The following is a 27,672-nucleotide window of genomic DNA, read 5'->3' as shown; positions in this document are numbered from 1 at the left end:
TCTAATATCCATTATGCTTTTCTAGAGTTCTTCTGGTTATTCTGTTTCTTCTTTTCCAATAGCATGGTACAGGACAAAAACTTCCTGTTCTGGTGTGGCCCTTTAAATATATTTTAAAAAAATATATGAACATATTTCAAAAATGTTCTCTAATATTCTGAAACCAAGCCTAGGTAAGTTTTTTTTTTTTTTTAATTAGTTTTAGGAAACCAAGGGGAAGAAAGAAAAAAAAAACAGAAATTATCTTTAGAAAACATGGGAACATGTGAAAAACCACATATATCAGCCATGACAGTTGCACACTAGAGTAGCGTTCCCTCAGGATAACAGCATTTACAGAACGCTCACTGGATCAAAGGTCAAGGAATGGCCCATGATAAACACTCAAGGAAATATACAGCTGTCTTATTGCAACTATCATAGTAAAATTTATTCTATAAAATAAAATACAATGTGCATAACTTAGCAAAGATCAAACATTGAAAAAGATTTTTTAAAAAGAAAACATTTAGCACCCACAGTATTTTAAAGAATTCCAGTTTGTGACCTTCTCTGCTAGTACAATCTTTACAGAATTAGATATACTGTACCCCAAGGTTTTCAAATGAAGAAAGTTCAATCAGTAGTAAACTTCACCAGATACTTGGGTATATCTTTCCTGAATCACTTGGCACATCTATAGCCAGAAACCCCACTTAGTAAGTGAACCAAGGAATTTTCCTTCAAGTTGTGGGACCAAATTCCCTGGACAAAAACCTTCTATGAGAGAAACTGGCATATTACTCAAGTTATTTGTACTACTGTCAGGTTTTAATTTGTCTATCTGAGACACTGACTAAATAGTGAAGCTATTTTTGTTCTTAAGGTAGAGAAACTCACCCTAGCTTTCATGTTGTCATATTGAACTAACCTAGTTAATCTGATGAGTGAGACAAATGGTTCATTGGAAAGTTGTTTCCATCTTCTGTGTAGTTCTTTTACAGGGGAAATAATATTGAAAACATAATTTTCAGTTCCTCTGGCAGTTTATCAACAGCATACAATCTTACATTTCCTAATGACTACAAACTCCCTAATTAACCATCTAAAAAATACAATAACCCAAACCATTATTTGTTCTAGTTCACTGTCTATTTACATAGCCTGCCTTTCTCCTAGACAACAATGTTAGCAAAACATAAGGCAAAGATGCCTTATTGGTGACAATTATACTCAATTTTATTTTGTTGAGGATTTTCTCAGCAGCCAGTTAGCACATGGAGCTTTCTCACAGTTTCAAAGTTTTAAAACTCATTTTAAAACTGCAAGACAGTGCCACACTTGATGATAGTTACTGTCAAATAGTATAATCAATGTTATAGATTTTTCACAATATAAATGCAAGTCTGCAATGATTTAATCAACACAATACTCAATAAAAACCAAACCCAAGTGTGAGCTCACTTCTGGTGCCATGAGACAATAACAGCACCCATTTTTTAATTTTAGTGGTAAAAATGCAATCCAGTTTTAGCACCCATCTAAAGAGGAGATGTTCATGAAAATATGATACGTACGACATGGCTTACTGGAAGGTAACAATTCTAAACTCCCCTGAAGTGAGGAAATCTGTCCTAGTTGCTGCAGCCTGGTTCCAGGAAAAGAATAACATTAATGGGAGGAGAAAGGGCTGGATTTTTGGTTAAGAGATTCAGTATTTGAATCCCTTAAGCATTAATGTCATTCTTCCTTAAAAGTACAGAACAGTGTCATACATAGAAGGTTCCCAGGAGTGATGCTGTTGCAGTTTGTATCACATTTAAAATGCCGAACATGGGGTTTGCAGCTTTAAATATAAAACAGAGGAAAACCAAAAAATTAATGCTAGTGATTAAATCCCATACTTTTAACTAAAAACCTATTTTGTCACTCCATTTAATCTTCAGAATATCATTATTATAATTATTTTTCTGTGCTAGGGTTTGAACCCAGGGCCTCCTGTATATTAGGCAAGCTCTCTACCACTGAGCTACATATCCAGCACTTGTCACACCATTTAAAAATCAGGTGAAGTAGTCTAAACAACTGACAAATTTTTACATAAAAAATAAATTGAATTTGAATTAATTATATCAGTTATTAGATGTGGTAAATACAATCAGACAAAGAAAATCAAGTGCACTTTTATAGTATATAACATAACAGACCCAGAAACCACTTCTTTAAATTTGTAAAATAGACTGCAATATTAAAAGTACTTGACCAGCAAAGTTAGGTAAAAATGAAAAAAATCTTAATTGAAAAATTACAGATTTTCAGTACAGAGGGATAAATAACCTTTTATTTAAAGCCATTAAATTTTGAGTCTCTTGTATATTTCAATTTTGTGTAGGAGAAAGGAAACTCATTCTTCTAGAAGGCACTAACGGGTTTAAATGTGCAAATGGCTTTAAAAAATGTGCAAGATGCAGTCAAGGAGACTGCCTGGTTCTTGGGTTGCATTCCTCAATCTTCATCGTACTGTAGATTATTGCTCAAGAATTCTATCAGTCAACAGGTGTTCTTACAAAGGCTTCAGTGTGTTCAGTCCACCAAGCTGCAGATCTCCTTTACTTTCTGGTTGAACTCTTCTGGTTGATCTGCATATACATAATGCCCTGCCCCAAGAATAGCCTGGGGAAAGAAAAGCAGTCATGGTCAGTGTGCACAAGCATTTATTAAAACACAGTGATATTTAAGCAAGGAAGCTTAAAAATAAAAGTGAGACTCACTACATTAAAAAAAAAAATAAGGTAAAAGAATAAGCAAAACTGAGCTATGGTTAACTAACAAGTATTGCCATCCAAAAGATTTAAAAGTAAATAGAAAAATCTATTTAATCTTAATAAAATTTTAATATCCACCCTCCCCCCAGAAAAAAAAAAAACCCAAAACCCCACTCTAAATGACCACTAGTGAATGAGCCAACAGAGAAACGGAACAAAAGGAGAATGTTCTGTCTTGAGGGTGCGAGTAAGCAGAGATGCTACTGGACCAGTGTTTCTTTTAGTCTCTCTATAGAGACCAGAAAGCCCCTCAAGAAAGGTAATTCACTGTTGGGACAAGAAGATCTCACATTTGAGATCAGGTCTCTGATTGAGGCTGCAGGTACAGTTTGCTTGTGAAATCATTATGACCCAAAATCTTATTTAAGGGAGAACATCAGAGATTTCACCTACAACTGAAAACTAAAAACCAAGCCACACACTTACTATCGTCTTCACATACGAATGTGGTCGTAATGATTGGATGCTGGTGCCAGAATTGCCATCTATGCAGGATCGGGCGCCAAAGATCACTGAAACTGGAATGTCAGGGTGCATTTTACCAATTCGCTGAAGCATTGGCCTTTTTGCCCATCCATAGGGAATAGTCATATTCTTGAAAGCTGTTTCACCACTTTAAGGGGAAAGAAAAAAACCACATTGCTTAACTTTTAGAGATGAATATGCTTCTCAGTCTCACCTCTATCAAAGCACATCCACATTTAGCTTCTCCAGCATTTAATAAAAATATCAGAAATATCACAGTTAAATAAAGAACATATTCTTGCTAACTCCCATGATAGGTCCATTTCTGTCATTCTTTTTTAAATCAAGGATTGAACTCAGAGGTGCTTAACCACCAAGCCACATCCCCAGCCCTTTTTTATATTTTATTTAGAGATAGGGTCTTGCTGAGTTGCTTAGGGCCTTGCTAAGTTGCTGAGGTTGACTTTAAACTCACAATCCTACCTCAGCCTCCTGTGTTGCTGGGATTATAGGCATGCACCACCACGCCTGGTCATTTCTGTCATTCTTAAAGGACTCAGCATTGTTCTGAATTACCTTTTACAAACCAAGTTACATCATATGAAAGACAACAATTGAGGACTACACAGGCACATGTAATCATGAAATGAGAAGGAGTATAGCGTAAAACCCCAAGCCCACATAGGAAAACCAATCAATGTTCCTGAACAGCCCCCTAAAAACTGCTGTAACAAGTCAATAAAATGTATAGACTTTAATCACCAGACCTGACAGCCTAGTGAGTCACAAAAACTCTCTTGAGGATTCCAAACCTCCAGTCTCCCTCACTCTTGGCAGAGAAATTCTAATCTTCTTTATTGAAAAGACTGAGACTACAACTACCAATAGCTGCCAAGGCCTCACTCTGTTCAATGAAGCAGGTGGACATATTTTCTTCCGAAAGTGAGAGAGGATAAAAAAGGAAGGAGGATGTTTCTACATCTAGCCTCTCAGCCTTCTGTCCAGTTCTTAGTTTTAGGGAAAAAAAAATGAGGTAGCATGTCTGTGAAAGTGTGGTTCATGACCAACCTATACTAGAAACTGCCTGAGGTATCTGTTCAAGATGTAGCCCAGAATTGCTCAATCAATCTTAAAAATAGGCTCCCCCAATAATTGGTATACCACAAAGTACAAGAATTGTATTCTTCTCTTTGTACTCCATTCTAGAAACTCTAGAGCTTTGTCTTCCTACCTCTCCACTATCTTTAGATTACTTTCTCCACTGGAACCCTGCACCCAACATCCATCCATAAGTCATATGTTATAAAAAAGATGTTTGGCCCCCTGTTTTCTCTTGCTACTATGCACACACTTGTATATTTTCTCTCATCACTATCAATATACAGGCAGAATCCCTCCTCCCCTCCACCCAACCCTCACTCAGTCCTTACCAACTGCAGCCTTGTTTCTCATGCTGATGTGCAGATGTTAAGAGTTCCTCAGTAAAGGGTGCAATCATCAAGTGAACTTGAAAACTCCTACATAGCATTTCCCATGAACTCGGGAAGTTCAATACCCTCAGGTATAGTAAAGTTTCTAAGAAGATCCATTTACTTTTGTTTAAACAGCACTCCTTTTTCTGGTGGAACATTTATACTATTTGGGAAATATTTTTTTTAGCTTTCTTAATTCCCAGCCCAACCACCTCCTAAAATGGAGGATTTCTAAGATCAAGGCTTCTTCAACTTATGCAAAAAAGCACTTTAGGGAAAGAAAGTACATCTTATTTTTTTAATCCCCCATCAGAACTCAGAACAATGTTTTATATAGTGGGCACTCTATTAATACATGAGTAATTAAGAAGTATTAGACATTTTTCCTTTTAAATTTATTTAAATAAATTTAAAAGGAAAACTTCAAAAACAAAAAAGTTTGATGCATACACAAGTAAATTTAGAATTTAACCTTACCTTGGAGTCTGTACATTACAGTGGTAGATGTATTCTGTCACAGTGTCATCTTCAAACATTGAAGAATACTTCCGTTTGAAATCAGGCCTTAACCGCTGAACTAGGCTTAAACCTATTTAATAAGAAATAAAAACATGTATATTTTTAAGTTATAACTTATAACTAAATAATATACAAAGTTTTAATGCTTGCTCATATAATAAGTGTTATGTGTATACACATCTACATGTGTTCAAATACATATTTTAGGTGGGAAAAAGCACATTTCCTGGCAGTTGTTCTCAATTTCCCTAAGGGAAGTTTAAAATAAGAATTAAAGAGTGCTGTATATTGACTTACAGATGCACTTTAGGAGCTCAAAAACACATATGTTAGTTTTCTAGGACTTATTTTTGTAGGAAAATGAATTCTTTAAACATGACCAATGAACAGAGCAGTTAGTATATAAAATTAACATACTAACTTGTATCCCCCTTCAGGATTACAACACACCAGCATTTGCACCAAGTGAAGTGGGATACACAAATATTTCTGTGGGAAAATAAACTCAAGAATTTCTGTTTGGAACACTGTAACACTCCCTGCTGAGGTCATTCCTGATGCCACACTCCTCTTGAGGAGTGAAGCAGAGGTAAGGCCCCAGGGATAAAGGCTGAAGAGCAGATGCCTCTTCTAACCACAACCTTTCATTCTGGGGCCTAGCCCCCGGCTAGTTTCTCTCTCTGTACCAACACCCACTATTCTGGCAAGGTTTTGTTTCTTTAGTGACAATTCCTTCCTTCCTTCCTTCCTATCTCCAAAGGAATTACCCTACTCCACCAACAATTTTATGGTGCAGTTGATACTCTATATCATCTCTGCCACCCCCACTACAAGCAGGGAGCATCTGCCTCTTAAATTGCTAATCTATAAACCTTCTGCTTTCCTAGAATATGAGCACTCACCAAAGGGTCCTGCAATCCTGAGGCCAGCTAAAGGGTTAAAGGGGGTCAATGCTGCTCCCAGGGCTCTGATCCAAACTGGAATTGGTCTGTCTTGATCAGCAAGGTCTGGTCGCTCAGGAAAACCCCAAGGCTCCACTAAAATGAGATGACTAACCCTGTTGAGGAAAGAACAGACAAATTCATTTGATATATCTACCCTAAACCTCAAAGAACTAACAATGTATACAATAAAGATAGACCACTTTCAAAAATGTTCATGTTAAAGAGAAAACGGATTGCTAAACTGGTTATTACACATAAACTCTTGAGACTCAGTAGAATTTGAGAGATATATGGTAGAGAAAGGACTTAATTTTAAAATATTTAAGTCAATAATAAAAGATGTGTAAAAGCAGAGCACAAAACTGTATTATTTGAGAAAAGAGGTCACTTGTCTAGGCTACACTCTGGCAGATGAAACAGATCAATAACCACTCAGAAAAATCGAATGATTCCATATATCTTGGGGTTGACACTGGAGAAATGACTAAAGATCAGTATCGTGCTTTAAAAAAATAGCCTCAGATACCAACAATAATCTCCCGTGAATCAATCATTCTAACAATTTTAAGAAAAGTCAAAGTGGGTTCAAAAGAAGTTTAAGTGAACTTTCTCACAAATGTAAGAATGATGTAACATGAAGAAAAAATGTGTCCTTTAGTTTGGACATCTGGAATCTTGTGAAAAGGAACAATCTATCTACCCTACTTGTGACATCATGACATACTGGCATTACATTCTGTTTCTAATCCTTTCCCAAATTTCTTTTTTACTCAACAGATACATTAATTTCATATAAAAATATCTCATTAATAGCTTTAATTTTTCCATTATTAAATTTGTTCATAATGAAGAAAAACCAGAACTACCAGAGTACTTTCATGTGGCTGTCATGCTTTTATATATCATAAAGATTCTAAACCAAGCACAAAGGTTTTCTGATGCAATACAATGTTCAACTGTCACCCAAACATCCAAATGCCCACCAAAATCTCCAGAGGATGAACTGACAATGATTCTAAAATCATAACTGAAACAGAAAGAAATTAAAACGTCCACAGAGAGCATTATTCCTTATATCAAATCTTTTATTATTTTTGTCAGCACATGTAAGGATCAGTTAGTTTTTTACTTTGATTGCATTTTTTAAAATGGAAAGCTTTAGAACACAGACTCAGCACAGAGCTCCATGGGTCCTTGGGGAATACTTGGTTCAATCACAGATGGGAAGGAAGCTGAGACATATCTTCACGACCTGCCCTTGAATACAAAGCTAGTTAAGGTAGAACTGGGGCTAAAACCCACATTTTCCCACTCTAGCATACTAACAGATGACAACAAGTTACTGTTCAGGCTTTCTCTCCTCTAGGCCAGCTCTAATAGGGGACCCTAGATTTCAAAGAATTGAGAAGATTTATGGAATATAATTATGAATCTGTGTAGAGATACGTGACATAAGAGTTCCATATATCTGGTGTGCTTTTACAGTTTAAAAGATTTTATTTGTTTGTTGTACTGGGGACTGAATCCAGTGGTGCTCTGTCATTGAGCTATATCCCCAATTCTTCTAATTTTATATTTTGGGACAGGGTTTAGGTAAGGGGCAAGAGGAATTGACAATCAGCCATTTAGCTGTAAGCAGCAAGGACTCAAGTTGGGAAATAGCCAATATTATTCATCATTGAATTATCTGCTAAAAAGAAAAATGAACTCTTTATTAAAACATACCCTATCCTAAAAGATTAAGTTTTTGTTACAAATTTGTTAAGGGATTCTATCCAGTCTTTTCTAGACTCTTTCTGACCTATTGACCCAAGAAGTGGGAGGAGAGAAGAAGGGAAGTCTCATCTTCCTCTAGTTCTGTTTTTGCTTTACTTTTTGCTTCTCTTGCTTAATATAATCTTCAAAATATCACCCCTAAGTAAAAATGTCATTTAATAAATTATGCAAAGCACACGTATACTAGGCAAATAACCTCTTCTTGCTTTTATAAAGGAGTAAATTAGCCCAAGAATTGTTCAATTCTGTGTCTTCAGAACCTAGCATGGTGCTTTAGCACATGGCAGATACTCAGTAAATGTGGATTATTATGCTTTCCCACATTTTCTTTTGCTCTGTATCTATAACAATATACACATCTTATAAAGTATAATTATAGAGTAAGCCTAAGAGTTGGTCTGGCTCCCCAGACGATATTAGAATATTACTGGTGATATTTGTTTTATTAATCTCACAGGCCATTACTTATTCATGGTTAATGAAATCCACTTTGAGGGTAAAGAGCCAGTCTGGTGTGTTTTTTAATAAAACCATAATATCTGGAATAGAAAAATATAACAAACATAAGTATTGTCCCACAAAACTTTTGTTTTACACACACACACACAAACACATACACACACACAAACACACAAAATTTGTAACTGAGGATTGTGGTCAAAATGTTTAAAAATAATTTTTAAAAACTCTACAACTAAATCTAAACTATATTTACATAACTATCATCTGCTTTGACTAAAGGTAAAAGACCTCATAAAATGATTCTTGTTTATTTTTTGTTGTAAGATTTTTAAATAAGTAAATGTAAGCTAGTTACGGTAGCAAAAAAAAAAAAAAGGGAAAATTTCTATAGTAGAATTTATTCCAAGGGACACCAGAAGATAGTGGCCAGTCTGGTGAGCAAAATGTCATTTAACCTCATCATTCCAGAAAGCCTAATCACAGGTTTTGGCTCACAGCTTATTAGATACTGAACCAAGTTCCCAGGCTATCTTCTCCTGCACCCTTAAAGATTACCTCCTCACTTCGTTTTAATGCATACCTAAACTATGACAATTACCCACATCCTACTATCGAATATTCTATAAAGGACACCCTGATGGGATTCTTAGTTCACATTTAGGATCAGGAATGGGTCTAACAACACAGCATATGTGAGTCATCTTATCAAGAAATCTTGATCAAGAACTAGAAACCGAATTAAACTACAGGAAAAAACAATGAACCAGTAGAGCAGGAAAAAGAGAACAACCCATCTGTTTTGAAACACAGAAAGGCATTCATCTCAATATTAGTCATTAGAATTTTGTCTTGAGTTTGAAGATGATGAGCAAGTTACAGCTTTAATGAAAAAGCTGTGGATAACACCTGCACCAAAACACTGGGATAAGATTTGATTTTGTCTAAATGCTAACAAGGGTATATAAATCTGACCTTCATGAAATTCAACCACCAATTAGACATAATGCAGCAAAAACAATCAGTCCCCAAATCGATTTATGGAACAAGGAAAGGAACAAGGGAAAAGATCTGAAAGAACTTAAGTCAGTGCACAAACAAGGCATTCTCAGAGAAGTTACATATCCCCATGGGCTGCAGTCCACTGCGGGTAGGGGGACAGGGAAGGCCTGCAGAGAACGACCTAAATTCCTTCAACTCCAGGTCGAGTGGAACAGCTTTTCTTCTCAAGAGGACCCAGCAAGAATTGCTCTGCCCAGGTCTGCATAATCAGGAGACAGAGCCAGGCAAGGTCAATGGGAAAATATTCAAGATAAAATTATCTGAAAACCTTTTATTAGTGAAGAATGGTTATAACCTACTTATTTTAACTTCAGACTGGATCTCTACTAAACATTTTCTAAGTTAAAAGTTTCCAGAATCTCCTTTTCCCTAGGTTATAACCAATACCTATAAAACATCAACAGTCTTTGTATAAGGTCCTGAGCAGCAAGGGTAGAAAGGAAGGGAAAAGGAAAAACTGAGCACACAGTTCAAAGAAAAGTGATGGTTATCTTTGGCTACCACTGCTGGCTTACTTTACCTTATAAAGAAGGTTTTACAGATGGCAGCCCAAGACACCTCATACAGTGAGTGGCCCTACTGTTTGTGACTCAGCACATTAATCTACTAATGAACTTGTAGATGGCATCTCTAGTTATTAGACATTGTAGCAAGACAAATGAACTAAGATTGTTTGTAGGGAGAAGCTTGGGTGTGTGTACTCATCTGAAATCACTTCCTAAGCAGCTCATAACTTTTCTGATTACAAGTCACACTGGCCTTTCTGGAATAGTCCAGATGTCTGCCTAGCACAGGGCCTCTGGAATTTGTCCCATTGCCTAGAATACTCTCTCTCTCTTACCACTCCTTTGAGACTTCAGCTCAGGCAGTACTTCTACAGGGAACTATTACTGCACCTCATGATCACGTCAGGTTCTCAACACTGCCCACCTCCCTACACAGCACTCATCACAGCTGTTATACTACTATATGAACGTTTAATGTGCATTGCTTTCCCAACATAGTGTAAACTTTATACGCATCGAGATTCTGGGCTTTGTTTCTTTCTGCTCACTCTAGCACATAGCAAAATAATGGGCATATGCCTGATGGATGAACCAATGAAAGACATGATGAAGCAGAGAGAGGTATTCCCTTAATTAGATATGATTAATATCATTTATTATAAAAAGACAGATGTGGGCTGGGGTCGTGGCTAAGTGGTAGAGGGCTCGACTAGCATGTGCAAGGCCCTGGGTTCAATCCTCAGCACCACATAAAAATAAATAAAATAAAGGCATTGTGTCCAACTATAAGTAAAAAATAAATATATAAAAAAATCTTAAATTTGATATGAACATTTAAAAAATAAATAAATAAAAAGATGTGATGTAAAATGTTTTTTGAGGGGTACTGAGGATTGAACCCAGAGATTCTTAATTACTGAGTCACATATGCATTCCTTTTTATTTCTGATTTTGAGACAGGGTCTCACTAAGTTGCTTAGGGCCTTGCTAAACTGCTGAGGCTGACCTCGAACTAGCAATCCTCCTGCCTCAGCCTTCCAAGTTGCTGGGATTATAGGCATTTGCTATTGCACCAGCAAAACAAATTTGTAATATGAATGGAGCTCAGCTAACTCTTTAGACATTTTCTTTTTAAAGAAAAAGAATTAAAGCAGAGAGAGAGAGAGAGAGAGAGAGAGAGAGAGAGAGAGAGAGATAAGAGGTGCAGTGAACAAAAGAAATTATCTGAATTCCACTGATCTCCAAACCCCCCTCTTTCCCTTTCCTCTCCCCCAAATCCCCAAATCTTTCTGAAACTCAATTCAAAAATTCATTTTAATCTCATGACAGCATAATAAAAATGTCACCTGGACCAAGAAAAAGTAGGATGAGACATTTAGAGTAATTGGTTCTGCATTTGCTTTGTTGATACAAAGTCAACTGCTTGATAGCAGCAGAGCTATTATGTGTGTGCTAGAGAAGCTGTCAACTGTGTGCTCAGTAGTGGAGTCAAATTGAAGGAACACCAAATGCTAAACCTCACTTCCAGGTTAACTTGAACACATATACTTGTAGTATATCCCACATAATTGGGATAGAGAATGTCATCATTTTGAAACTAACTTGTGTTTAATAATTTAAGTTTTATGCAGTTAAGGATATAGCCTGCAAGGTCCAACACACTCTAATTGAGAATAACATTTTGGTGGCAACCATAGGAATTTAAGACATGCTAATTATTCTAAGCATTCTCACATCCATCTATTCCTACTACTTAGTGGTTCTTGTTCCTCAGATAGTACTCAAGTTTTATTTCTAGCATTAAGTACATCACTGGCTCTGATTTAGATACTTGTTGCTGTTCTTTTTTATTGACAGTTTTTAAGTGTTCACTCTGTTCTGGATCTCTGCAGTCTCCCTATTTCTTTAGAGCATTTCATAATTGAAAATGAAAATCTTAACAACTGATCTAATAATCAGTAGGTAACTATGAAGGGCCAAAATTCTAAGAATTAATGACCAGCATCTAACCAATAGAATCCCATGTCACCTCCTGAGATACAAATACCACAACAGACATAATAAACACCTGATAAAGAAAAAAACAAAGAAAGGCCAAGTCCCACAAAAAGCTCTGCTGTCTTACACTAGGAAACTATCCACTTCCTTCTCCTCCTTTTCCAAAAACATAGCTACATGTTTATCACTAAGAAAGAATACCAAAAGAGAATAAGCCCAAAATGCTAATTAGGAGAACATTTGGATTTCTTTTGAAAGAACAGAACTGCCAGTTGACAAGTCTATTTCTATCTAGCATATACAGAACTGTAATCTCTCTACCAGGTATTACTGCTGAAGTTTAGCTAATGCATCTGTGGAGAAACAGTGTCTCTGCCAAGAGGAAGAAAACCTTGGCATACAGGGCTGCTGCCCCACATGCCAAATGCTGTGTAGAACTACACACTCTGGAGTTATACAATGGGGTGGCCTCATATACAGGTGTATACAGGCACTGGGAAAATGACCATCATCCCATGTTTCACTCACAGACCTCAAAGTCAAAGTCTGTTGCAATTCTGGATTTAAAGATTAGATTAAATGGAAAAATACCTTGGCAATACAAAAATGCTGATATTTATTTTTTTGTTTCTTTCCAAAAGATAAGCAAAACAATGATGTTTTTCTTTGATTTTCTTATATTCAAATGTAACCTCCTCTCAGAGTAGCAACATGAATAGGAAATAGCATAAAAATCTAAGGTAAAGAAAGGAAATAATGCTAGAAAGGTTCTGAAGCAAACATTCATTAATTCAATGACTGAAATACAGTTCTATAAATGAGAAAGGTCAGGGAATTTATCAAAAACCATGCAAAATACACTATGAAGGAAAGTAAAGTTTAGAGGTTACATGATTTGCTCCAAGCCACAAAGATAGCACAGTTCCTAGATCTTCAACTTCTAACCTTGTGATACCCATTCCAACTTAGAAATGGTTAGGAAAAGCCTGCTAGATCCACAGGTTTAATGATGATAATAATAATAAATAATAATATCACAATAATTTTGACTTGTGGCTTAAAATCATACATTAAATTTTATACATTTCTAAATAACAACTATAGAGTCCTTTATCAAACTTACCAATGTATAGCTTATGTAATAGGAAAATCTGACATCATTATTTCAGCTACTATACTAGTCCTTCAAGAGAATGTTCATCTTGTAAGTCTCAGACAACAATAATCACCAAACATGGAAACCAGAGACCAGCACTTAGAAGCCAAGGTGATGATCCCTCTCTTCTGTCACCATCACTTACCTTGATGGGTACTTCAGTGAGTAAGCAGCAGCCAAGAACCCACCCAGGTTATGTCCAAGCAGGATCATTTTGTCCAATCCTAGGGCACATCTCCACTCTTCAATAGAATCCACAAACTGGTTCTCCACTTCTTCTGCATCACTGTCAAATCTGGGTCTACTACTCCGTCCAAAGCCCAATAGGTCAAAAGCATAGACTGGCCTATCGGTGCAAAGATCACCAAAATTCAGTGCCCAGAGTCCAAGACCTCCACCAAAACCATGGAGGAGAACAAGTGGAGTCTTATTTGAAATACTGTGAGAGAACTTCAGTGTCCATATTCTATTTCCATTAGATATACGAACAGGTTCCTTTTTGTAAGTGCAGGGGACACCTAATGAAAACATAAGAGAAATTTTGTTTAGTTTCATCTCTTTTTAAGAAGGATATACTCAAAGCATAAAAAAATTAGTAATCTAGAAACCATGTGGTATCTAATCATATGATTTTAGCCTTTACTGATTTAGCCCTAAAAAATAATAAGAGATTATTTTATTGAAACAAGTAATTTTAAATTATCAGACAAACCTCAAGCATCCATGGTCAGTCTTTGGCAAATCATATTACCTCTCGACTTAGTATTACATGCAAAGAACTTGATGGTCACTGAGCCCATTATTTTTAGAATGCTTGATTAGCAGACAATAACAAAAGAATTCTACCTTGAATTTGTAGAAGATTTGCAGAATTAAGCACTGAATGTTGAAGTCAAGTTTGAAGGAATAATGAAAAGATTCATGAATTTAGACAAGGATTTCAGAAGTCCATATTAGCTGGGAGGGTGGTGCACACCTGTAATCCCAGCTACTCTAAGAGGTTGAGTTTCAAAGTTCGAGGTCAGCCTAGGAAATTTAGTGAGACTCTGTCACATATAAAAAACCAAAAAGGGTTGGGATGCAGCTCAGTGGTAGAGTACCTCAAGTTCAATACCCAATACTGTTAAAAAAAAAAAAAAGATATCCATATTAAACACTTAACTGAAATATTAAGTCATCTCAATGCTTAGTAGAAAAAAAGGTGAGAGGGTATGTATGGTAGGAACTCCTTAGCATAAGGCATCAGGCAACATGAGTTCAAGTCTAGCACTGTCCAGAAAGTGTAAATAATCATGATTTCATAGAACAAAACTCTTACTTTTGTTCAATACCACAAGACTAAAGACTATGAACACTCTTTAAAATGAACTATAGATGAAACTAAATCTGAGATTCATTTACATTAAAATATCAACTGAATAACTGCACTTTATATCCCTTAATTATTTATGCATATTTGTCTGTAGTAGACAAAACAAGGAGAACCAGGAGTTTCCACTCTTTAATCATCAAAGAAATAATCACAGGTTTTGTATTCACATAATGGTGGCAAAGAAGAAATCTAGCATTCATTCAGAATATTCCCAGCTACCATGCCCCTAATGGGGGGGGGGGTGCCACTAATTTAGAAAAGGAGGTGATCTGGCATTAGTATAGAGCTGAATCACTTCATCATTTTGAACACAGTTGCCCGAGTATTCCCATAGAAATTATCTGTAATGTCCAGTAGAGAGCTTATCTCACTGTATTAGTTGCTTGCTTTCATGTCTGATATTGGAGCAAGGACCAATTCTCATTCCTATTTGCACCCCTAGTCCCAGGAATAGGGAATCAATGTTTGTTAAATGAATTATTGAATGTCCAGCACCCTGTTTAATCTCCTTACAACAATTCCTTATTTTTGTAAGCCATAATGACTACTTTCCCAGTTTTGTAGAAAGCAAGATTATCTAAGTATATAAAGTAGAAATTAATTTTTATGTTAAAAATTCATGTAAGATGGCTTCCTAGGTGACCCAAATTAGGCACTGAATCCCCAAATACACATCAAGAAAATTCATTAACGGTAAACAGGACAAAAAAATAGGTGTGAACAAACATCTACACATATGTACAAAATAATCATGTATGATTCACACTGTTAATCCATTCTCCTAAATTGCATCACCAGAAAAAAACTGGACAATAAATACCACTGCTTAAAACTATACCCACCTGGGAATGCCCTAACAGTAGAAGTTTGGACAAAATTTCAGTGCTCATAAGAAACAAACAAACAAACAAACAAACAAACAAAAAAAAGGTTTCCACACCAGTATAAACATATAACTAAAGCATCCTAGAATTCTAGAGCTGTAAGTACTCTATGGATAATCCTACCATAAGGTAAGAAATAGGAAGATTAGTAAAGTGGCCCAAGATCCTGTAGCCAGCGGTGGCTGATGTGGGCTATGTTATTCTAATCTAGTACTTGTTTTATTATACTATGCTCTGTAATATCTAATCTGTTCTTCTTCTTCTTCTTTTTTTGTTATACATGGACACAATATCTTTGTTTATTTATTTTTTATGTGGTGCTGAGGATCCAACCCAGGGTCTCACACGAGTGAGGTGAGCACTCTACTACTGAGCCACAACCCCAGCCTTAGAATCTGTTCTTGAAGTATATAGTTGGGAACATCTGAAGGGTCTTTAAGATCCTCTGAGTAAGTCAAAACTGTTTTTGCAATAATAGTAAATTTTCATTTGCTGTTTCATTCTCATTTTCTGAGAATATAGTTTTCTAGAGATTTCATGATAATTGTTACCCAAGAGACTGAATGTAGAAGCAGATATTAGAATCCAGATGCCTTATGTTAAGCCAGATAGAAAAGAGACTTGCAAACATATAAACGATGTTAATTTCTTCATTACATTTTTGTTTGTGGAGAGTAGCTAATTTTTTTGTAACTTATTTTAACTTGCAACAGATTTATTATTATTATTTTCAAATAAATTAATGCATTAACATTTTCAACTATTCAATTTCAATTTCTAATATGGTAAATATTGGTAACAATAACCTATAAACAAAGCTCTTTGGGGTCCTTACAAACTTAAGGAGGTGACTCAAAATAGAGTAGGGAGGAAGAGCATGAGAAGAAGAATACCACTAAACAAGGAAGAGAGGTGGGAGGGAATGGGAGGGAGAAGGGGAATTGCATGGAAGATGGAAGGAGACCCTCATTGTTACACAAAATACATACACCATAGTGTGAGGGGGAAGGGAAAAAAAAAGAGAGAGAGATAAGTGTCACAGTAGAATGGGTAGAGAGAGGTGATGGGAGGGGAGGGGAGGGGGAGATAGGGAGGGCAGCAGAATACAACTGACACTGGGATTGCTGTATGTATACACATGGATATATAACCAATGTGATCCTGCAATCTGTACTTGTGAAAAAATGAGAATTCATACCCTATTTGAATACAATGATATGTCAAGATCATTGTATTGTCTTGAGCAACAAATAAAAGAAAATAAAAATACAATAAAAAGAGTTTAAAGTTGAGAATCACTGGCCCACCATATTTTGGCACTTGCTGATGACATAGAAGAGGGAAAAAGTTCTTTTGTTAATAGTTAACACACCATAGAATCTTATCTCCAGTTTTAGGCAATACAATATATTGGATCAATTTTAGTAAATAGTTCTGAACTTTCAAGAAGAAAACCTTACATTTTAACATTTTCTCTTCAGCTTCTTTAAGGTGTGATGTAGATGTAGGGCACCAGGTGGGGAGCCAACCCGTTAGCCATCCTGACCTAGAGCACCAAAAACAAAATGCAAGTAGGTGAGTTTATGGTCTTCTCAACTCTCAACTATTACACACCCAGAAGAAAAGCAGCAGTGGAATCCTATATCTCTGTGATAGTGAGCTACAAGTGACACAAGTCATCTAATAGGTATAAAGCATTGTAGAAAATATTGGGAAGCAGATATGCAACTTCAGCCTGTGTGTATGTCTACAAGTAGATATCAAAGTCTATCTTCAAGGACAGATTCCAAATAATACAGTTGAGGCTAAATGGGGCAGAACAAGAAAAAACAAAAAAGCATTCCCTCTAATCCAAGACAGCCTCTTGATAAAACATTTAAAGACTAAGTAGGTTTCTTGAATGGCAGGTTCACAGCAAATGCTGTGATGGTAATTACCATTGGGGTTCAGAGAAGAGAACCCTTATTAAAAATCAAAGTTAAAAAGAAAGAGATTCAAATCTCATGAGAAAGAGTAGTAACATACCCTCAATACAAATGCAAAGAGGTGCCTGTGTACAATCTGCCTAGGGTAAACTAGATAACTATTAACAGAAAAACAAGAGCTTTGGGTTTCAGTTAATAGTAGTTGAAAAAACAACCCAGGCATCTTTCAGAACACAGCCAAAGAAAGAAAACAAAGAAGAAGATCTGAGGCAACAGGTAAAGAAAGATGTAGAGCGGCTAGAACTTACACACTTTGCCAGGATAGAGTGAGCCTTCAACTCCTGGCCTGGCAGCAGCAGACCAAAAGCTTATTGGAATAATCTGAGACAAGGTAGAGCTTCAGTAATCATCTATCTGACTGTTGACAAGGGCTGGGTATGTGGTGGAAAAATAAGAACTTTCTGGTGAAAGAAATGTTAAATAGAAGAGGAAAAGTGATCAATAACTAGAGAGATGAGAGATTAAGAGCCTGAACCCCCTCTTGGCAACAGTGTTAGAGACAAGAACACTTGGCCAAGGAATGTTTAAAAGCAAAACACAATGGATTTGGTGATTAGCTGGATATAAAGGTGTAATAAGGATCCCCAGTCTTCTCAGGGTGCCACTATAATGATAGAGAACAACATGAATAAGAATAGGTGTGAGAAATGTGTTAAATTTTGGAAAGGTTGATCTAGCACCCAGCTTTTTCTAAGCTTTGTAGGTTCATCCTACATCATTTCCTTTCTCTGTAGTCATTCTCTGGATATTATACACAATAGGTACTCAATAAGTAGTGCTTGTTGAATGATTAAGTCACTTACAATCCAGGGTATTCCCAGTGTGAATTCTCCCCCTCACAGATGTGAAAACACTTGGTCCAAAGGTATACAGCTAGTAAATGACACAAATAGAGACTTCTAGGTCAATTCTGAGCGACTCCAAAGTCCTTTTTTTCCTCAGATGATTTCTGTCCTTAAACTGTCTGGGGAGTTGTCCATTATGCACAGGACAAGGTCCACATTCCTTAAGTCAGCACAAAGGATCCTTGACAATCATATTTTTTCGGTACCTCATCACTCCCAAAGCTTCATACTACTGCATGTCTCTTTGCCCAGCTCTTCCCTCTACCCAGAATGACTCACCTGTTTTGAGATACCGTCCCTGACTCTGATGCCAAGGGCAGAGGTTTAGCCCTTGATACAGAGATGGTTACTAGTGCTATGGTTATTTATTTACATATTTGCCTACCACACTGAAGGATAAGTCAATCTTCAGAGTCATCCATACAGCCCCAGTGCCAAACACACTAACTAGCTGATGATCATGTAAGGGCTTGAGAATTGTGAGCCTCTGTCATAAGAAATAACAGAAGTGAAAAGAAAGGCAGATGGGGTTCATTTCTACAGGCAGTGAGTACTTGAAGTACCACAGGTTCTTTAACATAAATAGCATACAGATAGGGCATTTATGTTAAAGAAAATAGAATAACAACAAAAAAGTGCAGATATTAGGTTCTGATCACCTTACTTTACGTAACACACACACACACGCGCACACACACTGGATCAAAGGACAACACTATAAGTAGATGTACTTGTTCAGGCTTTTATAGCCAAGCAGTTGTATTATGGCAATAGTATGTACAGAAAAGGTCTGAAGAAATATAACAGCCTGTATTATAATAAGGCTCTACTCTAATGTTCTCTGCTGTCAGTTTCAATCCTTGTGCAATAAAATAAAAAGATGCTAAGACTTCTAAGTATCCCTTGCAAATGTTACCTATATTTATCCTCAATGTATAAACACAATAAAAAACATTAATTAGTCTATTTATAAACCTATTTACAAATTATCTAGGAAAAAGATTCAAGGCGTCAGCAATTAATTTTTCAATTCATTCAACAATTTTTCAGTTATTGAAAAACTGTTTAATAAACAATTAAAATTTTAAAGATCATGACCTTTAGTGTTTTTTTTGTTTGTTTGTTTGTTGTTTTTTTTTAAGTAAACTATCACGGAGCTGAAGCTCCTTTGTCTTTGACCAGTCATTAGGTCTCTGACTGTAACAATATGATCTAGCACCAAAAGGAAATTACTTAAAACTCAATCTCATCAACTTTCTTAAGCAAATCTCTCTCAAAATCATCGCTTTGCCAGAGAGAATCAGAGGTCAGTTAGAAAAAAAAAAAAGTGAAATGAACTGTAATCTACTATTGCTCCAATTGACATCATAAAGTTGGAGCAAAGAAAACACAACTGCAATCTTTGTTTCAGTCTTTAAACAAAATTACATCCAAAAAATAATTCAGACTCCGAATACCTCTGGTGTACAAGGTACTTGAATTTAAAAAGTTATATACTAATCTATAATATGGGAATTAGGGCTACCTCCACCAACTTACCACTTATCACAAAATGAACTTTCAAAGGATGGGACTGTCTGCCCATGATAATAACCAGCTCAACTCAGAGTCTGTAAATCAACTCAGAGTTTGTAAGTCTAATGCATTAATTTAAAATTAGGGCTCTTTAACCACAAGAAGAGGGGCCATCTCTCTTCATGTGCACAGCAGCCTTTTCATCAAAGCATTTTTTAAATGTTTTTTTCTCAAGTATATTTAAACTGAAAAATCTATTCTTAATATAATAAAACATTTTGTTTTCATTTGTAATAGAACACTTTTCCCCTAAGCCCTGACAATGTTTCTGTCCAGGTTTACTTTAACCAGATGATAAATGTTTTATAGAAACTGTCCTCTACCTCTGTCTTAGAGATAGACTGCAGGATTGAGTGTTATATGCCTAGTAGGTTCAAAGGAACACTTCTTCTAAAGAGAGAAAAACAAAGATCTATCTTATCCACCCTTTAGCTCTTGCCCTTTGTTTAAGGCTTCCCACACCTTATCTTCCTACATCTGTTGCCTCAACCCTCTAAACTAACCCATCCTACCCTACCTCCTATCTTTGGTTAAGTTAACCTCACTTTCAAAGACCTCTGCTGCTTCCCACTGAATCTTCTATGCTGTTCAGTGTTGTTCAGCATTCCCTAGACTGAGCATGTGGAATACTGGAACCAAGGACATGAGACTGGAACTAAGGACACAGCCTATCATATTTCTAGCCATTCTTCTGAGGTCACAAACCTTAAAGTAAAAATTTATATGGTCCATCCATAAAACAGTGAAATAGATACAGGACTGCCTCCTCATAGCTTTGGGGGGTGGGAACAGAAAGACAAAACCTAACTCCTCTATTTTATTTAAGCAGATAATCAGTAAGCACTATCATCCATTGCAGAGACCCAGATTTCAGGAGATCGAAGTATCCATTGTAATATGAAAAAAGCCAATCACCACAGAGACTGTAACTTTCCAAAAGTAAACATCTGTAATACCAAGGAGGCTTAGGAATGTGTCCCAAAAGGATTCCTACACAGCCCATCAGCTGGCCCCTAACAAGTATTACTAGCAGGGCAAAAGACCCAAGCCCTAACGCATTCAATCAAAAACCAAATAAAAGTATTCTTGCTTTGTAACCACTGTAGCTGGAAACACAGAAAAAAAATTAATAAGCAGATTTCTGAGTTAAGGAAAACTTTAAAAGACCACATTAGAAGTGATCATTAAGGAAAGTCAAATGAAATGTGCTGAACATATTAGAGTATATTTATTTGAGAATCTGATTTTAAGTATCCTGAGTTTGAGAGATGAACACCAGTTTTTTCCCCCATAACCTTCTACCTAATCTTTTTTTGTTTTCCAATATTATTAACATTGTACTTGTACCCCATGCCATGAACATTTAAGTTTCCTGGTAATCCTGTTTTGTTCTCCAAGACATCTGACTAGATATCTATAGTTATTACTAAACCTGAATTGCACAATCTATAAATATTATGAAATAGTGAAAGAGGTTTCAAAGTATTCTGAAGAAAATATACAGAAGTCTGGCCAATTTCCACACACTCTTGGCCACTTAAAATAACATCTCTAATCAGGTTATAAGTAAAAAGGATTTCATTAGATTATAGTTTTGTTTAAAATAGCCTCCAACACTATACTGGTACAGTCAAGAAAAAAAAAATCACGTAAGTTTATTATTGTTCTCTACAAACTAAACTAAGCACACTAATCCATCTCATTTAAAGCAATCATGAGGTTTTGATTTTTATTATTAATATATGGATTAATTTGAAGTGTAAATATATGTGTTCTGAAATAATCCCTCAACCAATAAATAATTGAAAACTTTCAAACTAGAAACTGTAATACAACTAAAGGTCTTCTTTCCTGGGAACTGACTTCTTAAATTCTATTCTTAGGAAAGAGAAAAAAACTGTCTCATACAACTACAACTTAAGTGACTAACACACCATTTTATTTTAGACAAATGATACTTAAATGATTCAAATTATCACTGGCCATCATATCAATGTCAACACAGACCCTCAAATTTTAACACATTACTTAAGAGTTTTCTAACTCCACCCATCCACCACCACTTCTAGTTTATTATTTTAAAAGACCAGTGTTTTATTTTTTTTATTTTTTATTTTTTTGAGAGAGAGAGAGAGAGAGAAAGAGAGAGAGAATTTTTAATATTTATTTCTTAGTTTTTGGCGGACATACATCTTTGTTTGTATGTGGTGCTGAGGATCAAACCGGGCCGCACGCATGCTAGGTGAGCACGCTACCGCTTGAGCCACATCCCCAGCCCAAGACCAGTGTTTTAGACAAGCCATGTGCTGGTAAAATCCCTCCCTCTTCCAGCCAACTGTTTCCTACCTTCCCTCACACAGCAAAACAGACCATTCAAAAAGTCAGACCTTTTCATGACTTCACGTTCAAACAAACCTGAAGCAGCTACATGTGTACATTTACATTTACATAGCTTAACAAGTCAGAGTAACATTTCTTTGTTAGTTCTAAAATAAACTTATCCATTAGATAAAAAAATAACAGTGCAAAATCCTGGGTCTCAAACAGAATAGTTATTTTTAATAAAATCATGTCTCCATGCATTTATTTTGATAACTCACAATCAGAGTGAGGATTATGGAACCATGTTTTGATTAGACTAAAACTTAAGAGTTTTAGTCTAACTAAATTTTTAGTCTATCAGTTAGTGAAGGCTATTTTTAAGCCAATATAATGTTTCAGAATAGCTATTATAAATACTACAGTTCAAGCTTTTAAAGACTCCATCAAAAACACTTGTAATTCTGAAATATTTATCCTGTGTTGCTTTTTATTAAATGGATCACTCCTGGAACTCTACAATCTTTTGTTTAAAGGACTTTTGTCACAGGACTAAAATCTGCATTTGCTGGCTCGTGATTGGCATTTTGGAGAGCAGGCACAACAGTGAGGCATGGGTTGGTTCAACTAAGGTCAAGAAATAGAATCCTATTCCCATTCGCCCCAGTACAATTTAATTTCATGATCCTAAGTGTTGTCCTATTCAAATTCAAACTTTTCTGTATATCTTATGATGAAAAAACATAGTTCACACAGCTGCAAAATGTTTAAGAAACTCCTAAGTTTTTTATCTTAATGTTTGTATCAGCATAAATTTACTATAGTTGAAGTGCTTAATTAAACAAAAATGTATTGAAGCTTAAAGCCAATTTAAGGTCTACCAGACATATATGTAAGACAAAAGCCTTGTTCTCACTGAGCTGACAAAACAAATATATAATAAAAAACTATACTAGGAAACATTGATATAAGTGTCATAAATAAAGTTTAAAAAAATACTAAGGACCTTTAGAGAAGGGAGATCACAATTGTTTGAGGTTAGAGAAAACAATGTTAAACAAACCATAGTAAAATGAGAGGGGAGCAAGGGCCATTTTCAGGACTCAGAAACCTAAAGCTTTGCTAAAGTACAGTACTCAGGGAAAAAGACTCAAAAGCCAGGTGGGAGGGCTGGTATTGTGGCTCAGTGGTAGAGCACTTGCCTAGCATGTGTGAGACACTAGGTTTGATTGTCAGCATCACATATAAATAAAATAAAGTCCATTAACTACTAAAAAAATAATAATAAAAAAAAAGCCAGGTGAGAGCTGCATTGCTTACAAAGAGCTTTAAAGTCAGGTTAAAGATATATAATAAAGCCACTGTGTGTGTGTGTGTGGGGGGGGGGACATATAATAAAGCCACACTGTACGTTACTGTGCTGCAAACAGGACTGGTCCTTTTGGAAACATAAAAGTATTTAATGAAATGAGCTATGCTAAAAGCCATGTTATTGAGTTTATAATAATCCAGAGGAGGAAATAAAGAGGGTCTAAACCAGGTGGCTCCCAGGTAACAGTGTGACTAGAAAGGAGAGATACATTTAGAATCCAGTGGACTTGGTAAGAGATTTGGTATTCAGGGGCAAGGGAGGGAGCGAAGGAGAATCAACAGTAATGTCACAATTGTGATTTTGGAAGATCAGAAGAATGTATCTACCCTAAATACATAAACTAAAGAAAATAATAAACAAAAGAATGTAATTTTCCTAATAAAAGTAGGGAAGTCAAGAAGAACTGCTGATTTTATATTATCTAGTTTAAGAGTAAGTACAGTACAAGTAAGGTCCAGGTCTGAACACATTAAGTTTAACAAATCAGATGTAAACATCCAACAATTAGAAATGGCACTAGAATATAAAGAGAGATGTGTCTTCTCCACAGATGAGACAGTTCATAAAATGAGTAAACAAAGTAAAAACAAAGATGAAGATAGACTCTTGGAGAATAAAAATAGTTAAGAGAACCTAATAAAAAAAGTTTACTGTTCCCATCAAGTAAGACAATAAGCAAAATGTCATAAGAGGTAGAATGTCAAAATCAGAGTTTCAAAAAGAAGTAGCTATCATGGTATCAAACACTGAAAAGGATCCAAGAAGAAAAGCTGAGAAAAATAAAATGCCAATGGGATGTGGCACTGAGGAGTATCTTGATTTTTAAAGTCAGGTGGCAAAGGTTACAAAAGGGGAGATGGCAGCAGGTGGAAGGAATAGACTATAATAGTTTTGTTTTGTTTTGTTTAAGATAAAAGAGAGAAATCCACTCTTCTAGCTCTAACACAAAGAACTACATTCAAATTCTGAAACTAGTGTGATGCTTGCAAACCAACTGAGGCATGGAGTAGAGAGAAAAATCCTTTATTTATATTTTATTTATAGCATTTAATGATTTTCACACTGTAAATACTCCCACCACAGCCCATTTCAAGCTGCTGATGGTTGATCAAATTGTCGAGAATTTAGCAATGGCTTGTGCTGCAAAATTCTTAAAAATTTAACAATGGCTTGCTGGCATAAATCAACTTTAGTATATCTCTGCAAACAACCCATTTTATGGTCTATCCTGTAAATGAGCTATTCTGTGACAACTTTCCTCTAAACTTCATTGATATTTATTAATTCTCTGGGACAACCTTACAGCCATTCACAGAAGTCTATCCTGCTCTTGTTACATATCACTTTCTCAACTGTATTGCAATTAAAAAGATTGGATATTGAAAGCAAAAATGGCTCCCCAGCAGGCCCATCTTCACTTAGAGCCACAAAGGAAAAGACAAAAATTATACACTTCAAAAAACTGTCAGATGACTGTTTTATAATTGTTTCATTAGTTAATGTCATCTCCCCATCTGTATTGGTCTGTTTTCCATTGTCAATAAGATAATATCACAGACAAAGTTATAAGAAAAGAAATATTTTGGTTCACAATTCAGGAGACACAAGGTTAAAGGGCCTCGTCTGGTGTTGACCTTCTTTGTGGAAAAGTCTGGAGTGGCACTGAGAATCACATGCCAAGAGTCAGGGAGTACAAGAGTATACAGTATGTATATGTGTCTGATTTCTCTCTCTCTTTCTTCCTATAAAACTACAAGGATACACATCGGGGCTCTACCCTAAAGACTTTTTCTGAACCTAATCAGTTCCCAAAGGCCCTACTTTTAAAATCATAGACTGATTAAGTTTCTACCCTCTTAATATCTCATGATGCAGATTAATTTCAACATGTGAATAAGCCTTGTAGGACACTCAAACCACATTCAAACCAATATACCACCTAAACCCTAAACATCTTAAGTCTAGGATACTTGACTCAAAACAAGAGCCAAACATCCCATCAGTCCCAATCCAAGTGAGAAGCAGCACAAATATGGGGGAAATACCTTAAACTAAATCCAGACAGCTAGAGGAAAGAGGTTCCAACCTAACCCTATTATTCATGGGTGGCAATTTCAACTGCAAAATAGGAACAGGAATACCTAGGATTTTAGGTTTAATATGACCAGTAGGAAGAGGAACATAGCATTCTCTCCCTTCTTGGTAAAGAGTGGACACTGGACATTGCTCAAGTGTACTGCCAAGAATACCAGGGAGGCCCACCCCTATTCAGGGACTATAGCTCATCAGCTGCTAATGATTTTTAATGGTGTGCCCTCAATGACCTCCAGCCATCACCAAAGCCATACATCCTTTTTTTTTTTTTTTTTTTTTTTAACAGCTGTGTTCTGGACTCTCAAACCCTACAACAACATCAAGACTACAAAGTCCACCTGTAAGAAATCTCCAAAAGAGCCAAAAATGTTCGGACAAACCTGATAGGAACACAAGATACCAGCTGGATTCCTACTTGCCATCACATGACATTCATCAACTCATCTCTGTGTAACAAGGAAGTTCATTAATAAAGCAAAACAGTGGACCCTTTCATTATATAAACAAAACTCAGAGAAGAACCTAGTTTCTAATATTTCACAATTTCCCCCTACTGCAATCTTTCCAAATACCCCTGTCTTCATGATACTCCATAATCTATCAGTTAGATTAGGTTTCTTATAAAAATTCCTCCACACATCTAAAGTAGAACTATTGTCAAAATATTTAATTTATAAGGGAAAAGTACACAACTTTACTCTCCAACATAAAGTACTAGTCTGGAGAAGCAATAATCTTTATGGTAATTAAACTTTTCCAACAACCAACTACTCCTCTTCTACACTCAACTGCATGAAATTAGTTGTGGATATAAAAAAAAAAAAAACTTAGTCTACCTCTATCAAAACACCTTCACATCAGATGTGCCCTTCACCTTCTACTTTCCTACACGTGCGAGTCTTTTTTGGAGTTAAGCGCACGCGCACACACACACACAAACACTTTTCCAGTAAGGAGAGCGGGGCTTGGAAGTAAAGGATCTACATTTGAAAGATGAATTTTCACTGCTGAACTTATGGAAAGAAGGGGTTAACCTTCTTTCCATAAAGTCTGAAGTCAGAACTCAAAGCCACACGCCCACTTCCCAGACCCCTTTCCCTGGACACCCCAATTCCCCGCTTCTCAGGGGCTGTTTCTCCAGGTCTGCGGAGGAGGCACCGCCCCCTTTCCCCCGGTTTTAGGGATGATCCGCCCGCGGCACTTTCCGTTTTGCCTAGCTGGACCCAGCATTGCGCGAACTTCAACACCCAGAGGCGCTAGGAGGCGGACAGTGACTCGGGGACGACCGATCACCGCTGTCCATGCCGGGCAGGGCCAGGTTCCATCGCGGGTCCAGAAACGCAGCCACCCAACCGCCTCGCTGAGCTACTTACACAAAAGCGGGCGGCCTCAGGCGCAGCGGGTCACTTCGGACGCCCCGGGGGCTGGTGCTGACCGCGCCCGCCGGGCAGAGCTGCGCGGGGTTTCACGTCAGGGTGCCGCGCGGACGCGCATCGGACCGGACGAGGCCGCTGCCCGGCGTTGCCAAGCTGGGGACAAGTCCTGGGCGCTGCCCGAGACTCACGCACCCTTCTGCCGGCCGTACTTACTTACCCCTGGCTGCTTTCGGCGGAGTCCACCTCCTCCTCTTCCGCCGCCATCGCCGCAGCGCAAGAAGCTGGACAAGCTTGGAAGCCGGACAAGCTTGGAAGCCGGCTGACGGGCCGACTGCGCCGCCCCGGCCGCAGCCGCTCTTAAGGCCGCTCCGCTCGCGCATGCGCCTCACACCCGCCGGGAAGCCCGCGCTTGCGCGTGCCCAGCGGCTTCGTCCTCCCCCTCCCCCCACCCCGCCGGCCGACCATTTGCGCATGCGTTGTTCCGCCCGACCCGCTGCTGCAGAGTCCACCTGGAAGAACTGGTGAGAAGTCAGGTGACAGAGTTAGGTAGAAACTCATTCGATAATGAATTTGTAAGTAGGTCATCCGGTAGTATTGACTATTAAGAGCTGCATACCGTTCGAGCACCTGGTAGTCTGGGACTAAGGTGCATCCCTTCCCTGAAAGAGTCCACTTGATGGGTTTGGCCT

The 27,672-nt window shown here is 37.0% G+C and overlaps 1 protein-coding gene across 1 annotated transcript; it reads right to left on the bottom strand.

Annotated features, from left to right (window-relative positions):
- Positions 1 to 405: 405 nt before the first annotated feature.
- Abhd5 (abhydrolase domain containing 5, lysophosphatidic acid acyltransferase) lies at positions 406 to 27,292 on the bottom strand. The gene is made up of 7 exons (XM_046437161.1): positions 27,201 to 27,292; positions 16,878 to 16,963; positions 13,307 to 13,679; positions 6,163 to 6,317; positions 5,219 to 5,330; positions 3,231 to 3,417; positions 406 to 2,652 (listed from the first exon to the last, which is right to left on the bottom strand). The coding sequence occupies exons 1-7, from the start codon at positions 27,245 to 27,247 to the stop codon at positions 2,563 to 2,565; spliced, it is 1,050 nt and encodes a 349-aa protein (XP_046293117.1). The 5' UTR covers positions 27,248 to 27,292; the 3' UTR covers positions 406 to 2,562.
- Positions 27,293 to 27,672: the final 380 nt, after the last annotated feature.

This window comes from Marmota monax, unplaced genomic scaffold (assembly GCF_021218885.2).
Source record: "Marmota monax isolate L192 unplaced genomic scaffold, Marmota_monax_Labrador192_F-V1.1 WCK01_AAM20220418_F8-fsc00021, whole genome shotgun sequence".
Lineage (NCBI taxonomy): Eukaryota > Metazoa > Chordata > Mammalia > Rodentia > Sciuridae > Marmota > Marmota monax.
Note: the sequence above shows the minus strand (reverse complement) of the source record. Positions and strands in the feature narration are given on the sequence as shown.

What these genes read in the sequence shown, in the direction of transcription:
- Abhd5 (XM_046437161.1), bottom strand. Translation starts at nt 27,247, where the DNA reads ATGGCGGCGGAAGAGGAGGAGGTGGACTCCGCCGAAAGCAGCCAGGG. An exon ending in TCACTGAAGTACCCATCAAG is followed by an intron (nt 6,318 to 13,306) that starts GTAAGTGATGGT and finishes TTTCCTCAACAG; the next exon opens with GGTTAGTCATCTCATTTTAG. An exon ending in ATTCGTATGTGAAGACGATA is followed by an intron (nt 2,653 to 3,230) that starts GTAAGTGTGTGG and finishes TTCTTTCCCCAG; the next exon opens with GCTATTCTTGGGGCAGGGCA.